Raw genomic sequence first — 10,897 nt, forward strand, 5'->3', positions numbered from 1 at the left:
ATTGGCCCTCTGCAACTTTCTGCCCTCCATTTTGTCCCAACCAAATAACTCACATAACTACACATTGCATCATCATTTTCTTTCTTTCTAAAATTAGAAGCAAAAATGGGTTCAAACATTAGAATTCATTAGAGTATATTTTCTGAAATTTTACATGCACGATGTTGCCGGGGATTGTGGTTCTTGTCCTAATAAAATAACCCTGATCCTCCTTCTGTCTTGGTAAGGTTATTTATTGGTTTCACACCAGCACATTTCCAGAAACAAAACATTATGAGTGAATCAAGGAGAATCTAAAATCATCCACTGTCAAAGAGCATGCAGTGCATCGTCAAGGCAGGTAATTATTAACACATGGGCAGAACGAAACTTACCAACACGACGCTGACCAGCAGCGTCTTATAAACCTTATAAACTGAATATAGAAAAAAAATAAAATCAGAAAAAGCTTACAAATGCAAAGGTGCTTGGCACCCTACTAAAGGGATTTAATACATTTGTATTTATTATCAGTGAAAACACTTCTGTTGACAACATCTGTATGGTATGGATTTTTAGAGGTGTAAAGTAGATTGTATCATTATTGTCGTTATGTTTTTTTGTTGCTGATGTATATAGCAGATCTCTCTTGTACATGAGATTTTCGTGTATAAATTAATATACATATTTTTTAAAAAGCTCAAGCTATGCTGCTATTATCCTTGTAGAGAAAAGACTTTCTTCTGATAACCCTTCTAATAACTCCATAACTGTTGAGTCTTTTTTTAACATCTTCTGTCATCTTCAGCATGTTTTAAAGCCAGTGTTACAGTTACAGTAGATGATTATTTGTGACTACTATGAAATACACAAGTCATCAGATAACATGTTTTTCTTTTTCAGACTTAAAACCTAACTTATAGTCTTGCTAAATATTTGTTCTTCTTACACACACAATCTGTCTTTCACAACTACCGTCTATTTGACAACCCTAATCGTTTTCAACACAAGAAGTGACAAAAGCACTGGCCCCACAGAGGCCTAATTAAACAGACTTTCTCCAATTAACACACACACAGACAACCCCCTGATGACCCATTAGCAGCCCAATAGATTGGACAAAGCTTTTCTTCGCCATGAGCTCTGCAGGGGATGAAGCTGGATCTGGATTTAGGAATGTCATAAAAGTGGTGATAGTTGGGTGTACCTTTAAAAAGAAAAAAAAAAATCCCTGACTGACCACCAGCTGAAACGACCAGATGCATATGGCGGACCGCTCATGGTACTGACTCCATCATGAGTCCTCCTCCTCTTCCAGCCTAGTAAGCTGCACATTTACAAGCAGATTCATCTCTTATCTCTTAAAGCTCTTATCCCGGGCTGCCGTGCGTCTTCCCCTCCCCTTTATCTGCATTTGACCCTGGGCTTTTAGCGTGGCGAAGAGTGTGTGAAAGTCAGCTTGACCTCTCGGGTTAACCTCAAACACAAATCACCACGCGCTTTACAAAGTGCTGAGACAGAGGGGCCTTTTGAGAGATACGCAGCCGGCCACGGCGTGATAACCTTTAGTTTCTCTCACAACACAGCAGAAGGGAAGCCGTCTGCAGGCAGAAGACGAGCCACTCTGCTGGAGGGGCTGGGGGGTTGAGAAGTAAAGTTCTGTGTGATTTGTGATTAGAGTGAAGCATTCACATCCAACAGAACACAAACACCAGGCAGGAGGTTGTGTTTTCCCGTTGCAGGATTTTGCAGTAATCTGATGTTGCTGGGGCAGTTTGTGAGGCCTTTGGGGTCAGGCTTTCTGCATCTCTGAGGAGAGATACCCTTCACATTCTTCTTCTGTGTGTGTGTTTGTGCATGCATGCTGACCCACACAGCCCACTCTCTTTTGCTCTTTGACTCTGATGGCCATATAAGGCAGCCAGCACCATGGTAACCACAGGGCTTGAATAGCAGTGTCAAATCCCTGGGAGCACACACACACATAGGCACACAAACACACAGACTACCCCCTCCCCCTCTGCATACACTCCTGCAACCCTCCCTGTCCCTCTATTTGCTGGATCTCTCTCTAACACACAAATAGGTTGGAAGGGGAAAAAAGCAGTGAGGTAAAATGCAGTGAAATCCAAACAGTGTTTTGCTTCTTGGGCATTTCAATTCATAATCTGATTTGGGAACCAGAGAGACGGAGGAGGAGGGGGGGTAAGAGGAGCACCCATTTCTTAACACACACCCCCTCCCCCTGAGCCAGGGGGGAAAAAGGCTTCACACACATACACACAGAGGTAAAACAGCATGCAAGGCTAGGCCGCAAGTCATTAGTTCTTGGTGGGCAAGCACTGACAAAGGACTGAGGAAGAAGCCTGGAGAGCATCCACAGGAATTAGAGCTGAGCAAGAACCTGATTTTTTTCCCCGTTTGTTTTTGTTTTAATTTTTCTGTGTGAGGGAGGAAGTAGCCCGAGGATCCTGTCAGAGCCGAGCCGACTCAGACAGCAGCCAATACCAGTGGAAAGGCTGCACTTCCTTGTGTGCATGATCTGATTGAGTGTTTTGGATGCGAGTACGAGCCGCGGGCGGTCCGCGTCGCCTTCATCTGCCGCCGCAGCAGCATCTGCAAGTCGGCGTCGCCTCAACAAGAAGGGAGAAGAAGAAGACAGAAGCCCGCGATCCGACGAAAAGTGGCGTTTTGCGTGTGTTTGATGTCCTCACAATGCTGCTTGTGCTTCAGAGTGGATGGCTGCGGAACATTAGAGCCGAGCTCTCGTTCTCACTGGTCGGAAGGAGGATCTAACCCGATTAACTAATAATAAAAAAAAAACACACACAAAAACGACTTTCTTCGTCTTCAGCTAGAAAAGCCAAAAGACAGCCGTTTGTATTGAGGTAAGCTCGCATATTTTCTATTTAAAATAATGACGTCTGTGTTTGCGGGATGGGCTGCTTTAAGACGGGCGGTCAAATGCTCTCCAGGCATGTGCTAAGGCGAGCCGCGCTGAGGTCCTTTTTCAGCCATTACTACTGATGAGACGGAGAGACGCAGAACAACAGTTTGACGGCCAGCCGTCCCTCCCGCGTGTCCTCAGCCTGTTCTGAAGCTGTCTGTCTCTGGGAACTGTTATCTAAACTCTGTGTCTACTGTTAAAGGTTGTTGGTCTGCAGTGTGTCCCCCGTCGGACGGAACGACACAAAGACACCGAACCGGAGCAGGACAACAGAGGTGTTAAAATCCAAAGGAATGCCAAACTAAAAGTTGCCCCAGTGACTCCACACTGTTTCCAGGTCATAGTGGAGTGGGCGGGGACTGAGCTACTCTCTTTTCTACAACCAAACGGCCTCATTTTTACCACTGAAACATTGGCAGCACTGCTTATTTAGCCTGCAGACTTCCCCTCCTCCCCCAGTTCTGTTCATATTTAACTTGAATTGGCTACTAAATGAAGACGGAGGGTAGCTGAAGAGGTTAAACCAGTCCGGGTAGAAAGGGGAGAACACACACCACCGTCCGGACTCTGGGTTTTTATGACCGCTTCCAGAAACCTCGGCTGCCTGGCCCCATTTTCTTCCGCGCTGACTCCGTAACCAAGCGATGGCCATGGTGAGTGGGGGCTGGGGAGATCCCAACGGGGGCACCAACGGGCTGGGGGACAAGGGCTACCTACGGGGGGAGGAGGAGGACGGGTCTCCGCAAGCGGGGGGCAGCGACATGGAGGCCGGGGACGAGGACAAGGCCTGCGTGGTGGACTGCGTGGTGTGCGGGGACAAGTCCAGCGGAAAACACTACGGTGTGTTCACCTGCGAGGGCTGCAAGAGCTTCTTCAAGAGGAGCGTCAGGCGTAACCTCAGCTACACATGCAGGTGACATGAGGCATCATGGGAATTGTATTGTTATTGATATAGAGGTACTCAAAGAAATGACTTATCACACCCTGATAGAAGCTTTGAAAAGCGTACTTTAAGACATGTCATTTTTGATATTATTACTTTTTCTTCTGCTCAAGTAGAGAAATTGGAATTGCTTACTGTTGATTTAAAAACAATGTAATTTAAAAAATGACCCCATTGTCATTTTAATGACAATGGAGTTTAAATGCATTCTGTCAGTCACAGATCAGGATTTCCAACTTTTTCCTCATATCAGATCCTCATATCCCCTTTTCAAGTTCTAATACAATCAGAAATGGGTTAGTGAAACCTATCCATTAAGGTAAAGTCCTTTAAAATGTTTAAACTGACATGTCAGATCAAAGATGTCCAAAATGTGGTCGGAGGGCCATTTGTGACCTGAAATGCAGTTAAAGAACGATCCATCCCACACAGATGGTTGATGCACATGAAGACTTTTTATGTGTAATCAGGGTAAAATTATTTCTGACATAATTTTTTTTTACAATGGAAAATGTTAAGTACAACACAAAGTATTCATCTTTTAATAACCAAGCTTTTAATGAGTAGAACCATGTCTATCCAGAAACTTTTACTGAAAAGCAGAATTTGCTACAATGAATAACATCCCTTTCCTACAAAATAAGATCTACTATATTTACTGGACTAGTTTTTTTTGTGACCTTGGCTCACGAATACTTTTGACTCTGGCGTGACAAACAGTTTGGACACCTCTGCCTTAAAGAAAACTAGAAATTGTTATCTGCCTGGTGCTAATGCTAGTGAACTATTGCTCTAAAACAAACATCTACACATGACTAGAGTTAGGGGGAACACTTGCCGACTGATGAGCGGGTACAGCTGGCTGTTTGGAAAGAAACGTGAACACTACGAAGGGGCTGGCAGTGGAAATAGTGGAGAGGATCATAAAACTTCTTAAAATCAATACAGAGTGCTGATGTCAGTGTTTGAGTAAACCTTAGGTAATTGGCAGGAGTAAATGGATTTACACACAAAAAATGGATGTTTGGATAAAAACGAAATTTGATGAAAAGTCCTGAATGGGTCACGTAGGTGTTGAAGTGTTGAAATGCTAGTTTGATGCCAGTTAAGTGGGACTTCTAAAGGTAAAGGACCAGGGCAGAGCGAAGTCCTCAACACTGCTGGAAATGCACACAAACACACACGTTTCTCACGCCAACAACCAAAGTTTGGCGAAAGCCATGAGGGAACCTGGAGCCTGATTTATAAAGAACAATGTTTTTCTCTTTATTTAAACGCATTAAAGCTCCTTAAGGACAATGATTTAGATTTATTTTTCATGTTTCCTCTGTGGTGTCCAAAGTGTGGCCCCCCACTGCAGTTCAAGAACGGTATAAATTTGGCCATCCAGCATTTGATACTGATGCACGTGGATGTTTTTTTGTAATTTCTTTAGAATGAGATTTTCATATGACAAGTTTGCATTCTCCTAAACAAAAGATGAAGAACTTTTCTTTTATTGGCTTTTTTTTTTTTTTTGCTTTTATTTTTACTTTGGTAGTAAGTCGTACCACAAACATTCACTCCCTGACTGACCAGGCTTGACCTGGCAGTTTTAAATTGTCATTATTTACAAAATCATGCAAAGTTGGCACTTTTAATTGACTTTTAATGCAACTTTTAGAGCAACATTGCATTAAAAGTGTCATTATTTACCGAATGGCACTTCATGACAACTGTCATAAACATTCATAAAGACTCCTTCATGTTCATGACGGATGTTATGTCATGTTTATGACACTGTCATGTCAGTCGTATGCACACCCCTTCAAATAAAGTGTTACCACAGGTTGGCTATCAAACAGATAGCCAACCTGTTTGAGTTTATCATGTATTTTACATTGACAGTAATATTCCTAATTATACTGACTGAACAAATTAAAGTTATTATTACATGTTTGACTGAGCTAGTGGTCAAACATGCAGCAAACATGTACTGTAATCAGAACATGTTTGTACTGCAGTCACACTTGTAATTCAGTACATTTATGTCTGTTAAAACAATGTCATTCAGCTGTTTTTCTGTATCAAATCGATATCGACCGATACTAACCCTCAGATATCTGTATCAGTATTGGTGAAAAAGGTGGATCTGTGCATCCTTAATAATTAGCCCAAATAGTTAAATAATTGTAAGCATAAGGGATAAATATCACATGTTCAATTTATTATTGTGCAGGAAAAAGCTAAATAAATCACAATAAGGTTTTTGCGTTTTTAACTGAGGAGAAAATGAAACATTTTGAACTCAAGTTGCAGATTTTGAACCTCGATGCAAAACGTTTTGACTCCCCCGCTCTGGACTGTTTGAAAATAATGTGTCAATAGTTGCACGGTTAAACAGTGTTTACATTTTTCAGGCACGTTTCTCAATGTCAGAATGTCCAGCTGTTAAAATGGATACTGTCTCCATAGCAACTGACCCAACATCCTCCAAGCAGTTTTGCCAGGGATAGGCAATTATCTGTTCTCATTGTTTGGAAAGTAGATGAGTAATTTTGAATAAAAAAAATATATAGACTTGCTTAAAAATGTATGGGACATAGAAGGAAATCTGCGTTTAGCCACGCTGCTTTTTGACATCCAGAGAAAGGGAAAGAAAAGGTCACCTTCAGCTGCAGGGAGTTTTGCCACGCTGCCCTTTAACAATTCATTACTTTTCAACTGAAAATATAAACTCGGCAGCGAACACTCACCATGTTCCAGTTCAGAGCAGAACTTCTATCATTGCAGTCTTGACCTTAAGGGCACATCTAATAATTAACTTCATCACCCGACACCCCAAAGCTGAATCCATCTCAGGTAATGTGTATGAAAGTGGACCAAGGTAGTTGGAGTTTTTCTTTTTTGACTCAGAGTTTCAGCTCTGACAACTTGAAGATTATGGAACGGTTGCGATGTGTGAATGACTCAACTATCTACTAATAAAGAGCAACGTGGAAAAAACTGCTTTCATAACCCGTTAATAATGCATGTGACTGTAACAGGAAGTATTGGTTTCAGGCTGTAGATACAGCTTTTATTCATATCAGTAGGTTTACAATAGAGCAAGATGACTTCAGTTTTTTTGTCCTAACGGGTACAGAGGAGGAAGATGAACATAGTTCTACGGGTCTTTGGATATTTCTTGTATCATGTTAAATAATTCATACCTGACTGAGTGCTAGTCAAACTGATGAGCAACATCAGTTGTATTGAGTATGTCATCAAGTGGTACTTTATGCATAAGGCTGAGCCTTATGTACAGAGATTTATACATGCAGAAAGCAGATTTATCCCAGGAGTTCATCTGGTGCCTTACATGGCTGCTATACACAGAAAAATCACAAATACTGAATTTAGATAAAACGTTAATATAAATGTTTGACATGATCAGATTTTACTTGATGTTATTCTTCCTTCTGCTAATGTAATTTAATGTTTTGATTATGACAGCGGTGGTGATGTTGCCATCTGTAACTGAAGGTGGAACCGATAAGTTCCACCTTGTCTGGGTCCCACCCACTGGACTGGTGGAGCGGGGGGACTCTGCATGCTGGGCTTCGGCGTTGGTGTGTGGAGGAACCCTGTGTGAACCGGGCAAGGTGGCGGGGTGCACACAGCCCCYGTGGCTGCGGTGCCACGAAATTGTGTGGCTTCGGAGGTAGGGCCTTTCGTCTAGCACGTTCCCATGGCGTGCGCTGGATGCGTTGGATAGTCGGCCCTCGTGATGATTATAACAGCATGGAGCAGACTACTGATGCCGTGACGGACACGATTCAATCCGGAAAGCGGTATGCGCCGCCTAGCTGTAGCCAAAAGCTACAGCCAGGCGTTCTGCACATGATGGTTACCAACAGTCACCCCCAGTATTGGCAACTTAGCAACTTTGTCGTTATATTTATCAACTTTTTAGACTTAAAAAAAAAAAAATCAGTATCTGCTTACAGGTACCGAACCCAACTTCGAATCAACGGGTCAGGCTTTTCAGACATTGCGATTGGCCAGAAAACTGCAATCAGCGCGCCCATACTATTTATCTGATTTAGATGTGTTAAAACTAAGCTGTTTCTGAACGATGACGGCGACTGGGCTGACATTTTGATACCTGTCACTTAATAGAGAATGGATTTGTATCAGCAGTAATACCCAAACTGCTGTAAAATATTGGACATAATAGGGAGATAAAAGGTCAACATTTTGTTGGCCTCATAAACTGACCAATCCAGACATTCATGCATGCATCCCATGTGTGTGAAGATCAGGTGACTTCAGAAACCAGCTGCTTTCCATTATTCTGACTGACAGTACATATGTACATCCTTCAACAAAGTAAGCGTTATCAATCCAGGAAGCCGTAAACGTCGATGAATTTGTGCATCGTTAATACATCCGATGTGCACGTTTTCATGTCGACTTATTTCTATGTTTTCAGGTCCAACAGGGAGTGTCAGATTGACCAGCACCACAGGAACCAGTGCCAGTACTGCCGTCTGAAGAAATGTTTCCGTGTCGGCATGAGAAAAGAAGGTAACTACCCGCTGCCACTGGCCAGCTCCCGTCCAGTCTGATCAGCAGGAAAAGATGAGTCAGGGAGGGGCAAGTTGGGATTACTGGAAATATTGATTGTGTGTTAATACGGGAATAAAGCCTGAGAATTCCCTCCTCACGTGTATAAGTTGCTCATCCAGCTCCTTCTCCTGTACATGTAGGGAAAAAGCTACATGTGACTGAACAGCCTGTTATTAATAACGGAGCAGCATGATTTGGCTCAGATCAAGATAGCTTAGCATTAGTGGCTGCGTGGCTGTTAAGCTACAGAAACCATATAACACAGAGAACTTAGCAGGAACAGTCAGTGTTAGGTGACTGAGCTCATATTCTACAGGGGAAAATAAAAAATAACCAGTCAAACCTCCAAGTTATTAAGATCTGTCATTTAAGCAGAAAGGTAATTTTCATTAAAAAAAATGAAATCAAAGCAAAACAACAGAGTTTTAGGGTCGGCTCTGTGCAAAAACACTTTCATACTCTGCACTAGTAATGCGAAGCGTTCAGCTTCTAGCAGCCAGTGACATTTTTAGAGTCATGATTCGATTCAGAAGCAATTTTTAATCCAGACGTCCATTTTCCTATTTAAACTACGTGACTAACAAGAGGAAGAGACTAGGTAAAGTACCAGTTTTAACTTGATGTTCTTTAAGGTTCCATGTTGTATCAAATTCCATTGTTTTATATTCAACCAAAGTAGGTGTGTGTATAAAATTAGGTTAGCTTAGCTGCCTGGCATCTGGGAATTCTGAATAGATTCAAAATGTATTAAAGTTGTACATCTTTGCCGCTCCTATTTGCGAGTGTGTGTGTGTGTGTGTATATATATATATATATATAGGCCTGTCACGATAACAAATTTTGCTGAGTGATTAATTGTCTAAAAAATTGTTGCGATAAACGATAATTGTTTCAAGACCTTTTGACACCGATTTAATGGAAATGACGTAATAATGCATGTGATTTCCTGCCATAGATAAATACACTTTATTTTTAAAAGAACACATAACACTGGAACTGATAAACTAAATAAACAAAACAACCAAAAGCAAAAATAAAATAGATTCTCAGTCTCCATTAACAAAAACCGTAAAAACTAAACAACATAAAGCCAAAGTGGAAATAAATACTGCATTCAACAAAAGAGTCCAGCTTATGAAGTCTGAATACTATATTTCCCTTCAGTAATCACTAGATTTAAATAGAGAAGATGAGCACTACCTAATCCGACTACCTACTGCAGTAGTTCATACTACACAATTTTTTGCTTTCCCTTTACGACAATCTTAGATCGTTGGCTGATCTGAGATTGTCGCTGAGATTTCGTAACCGATCATCCTGTAGTGTATGGTGTGTTACGGTAGATCTTCGTGGCCGCTCCATCTAAATCAGGGGTTTTCCCTGACTGGGAGCTTAACGCTGAATGTGACAGGTAGCCAATCAGAAAGCACGGATTCTCCTCTGTGTTTTCTGAGGGGAAATTACGAGGGGAATCCCAACCAGCTGACATGACGCAACCCAAAATCCAGCGGACATTGGAGATATGTGGAAACAACATTAATGTTTATTCAACATTTCATGCAAAGAACATAGAAATGACAAGGGGAGGAGTTGGAGCCAAATTGCTACTACAGTTGATAAATCCGGTAAGTTTTCAGCTGTTCTTCTTTAACGTGACATAAATAGGTTAGAATGATTTTCATTCACTCAGGACTTTACGCTGACTCTAGCCACGGGTACAGATAGATTCTAGTAAAGTACTAATTAATGCCTGATTTTAAAATGAGTTAACTATACTGGTAGCCCTTATTTTGTGCCCATGTGGCTGGACACCACAAACGATCGAACCCGATCGAACTGTTAGGATTTCTGTCGGCTAATGTTTGATCTCTCTAGTTTTGAAAATGGGCCGACAGTCGTGTGCACTGGACGTTACACTAAGGAAATGAGGAAGGGAGGGCCAGTGGAGAGCACCAGAGCTGAGCCTTTTTTCATTCAGTGTCATCAACAGAAAGAAAAAAAGGAAGAGACGATAAAGCCGATAATTAAAATGAGGTCGATAGGTTTAATTTATCGTGCGATTAATTGATTTATCGTTTATCGCGACAGGCCTATATATATACTTAATATTTTTTGCATCACTACTTGGCACTATGTGGGTTAAGGCTGCACAGAGCCATATGCAGGCCTGACAAATTTCACAATTTTTATGATTCTTTATTGTAACACAGCAAGATTCCCCAAACACCAGTTATGGGGTTTTTTTTCAGTCTTAAATTTAATTCAAGGTAGCATTGAAAGGGTTTTAAAAAGCCTTAAATTTGACTAAATTAGATCTGTACATTGCCTCTTTTGTCATTGCTGATGTGTCTCCTAAACCATCCTGCTGACCATGTGCTGGTTTTCCCTGTAGTGGCTTGGCACACACGCACACACACACGTTCACGCAGACACAGACA

The 10,897-nt window shown here is 41.7% G+C and overlaps 1 protein-coding gene across 3 annotated transcripts in view; it reads left to right on the forward strand.

Annotated features, from left to right (window-relative positions):
* Positions 1–2,028: 2,028 nt before the first annotated feature.
* The window catches only part of nr2f6a (nuclear receptor subfamily 2, group F, member 6a), a 16,733-nt gene continuing 7,864 nt past the window's right edge, over positions 2,029–10,897 (forward strand). Inside the window, exons 1-3 of one of the 3 annotated variants that reach the window (XM_008433429.2) lie at positions 2,029–2,867; positions 3,129–3,839; positions 8,323–8,417. In XM_008433429.2, coding sequence (XP_008431651.1) covers positions 3,571–3,839; positions 8,323–8,417 — 364 coding nt within the window. In that variant the 5' untranslated portion in view covers positions 2,029–2,867; positions 3,129–3,570. Of the gene's footprint in view, positions 2,868–2,902; positions 3,840–8,322; positions 8,418–10,897 lie in introns of those variants that run through there. The other 2 variants (XM_008433428.2, XM_017310134.1) reach the window with 2 other exon arrangements.

This window comes from Poecilia reticulata, linkage group LG17 (genome assembly GCF_000633615.1).
Source record: "Poecilia reticulata strain Guanapo linkage group LG17, Guppy_female_1.0+MT, whole genome shotgun sequence".
NCBI lineage: Eukaryota > Metazoa > Chordata > Actinopteri > Cyprinodontiformes > Poeciliidae > Poecilia > Poecilia reticulata.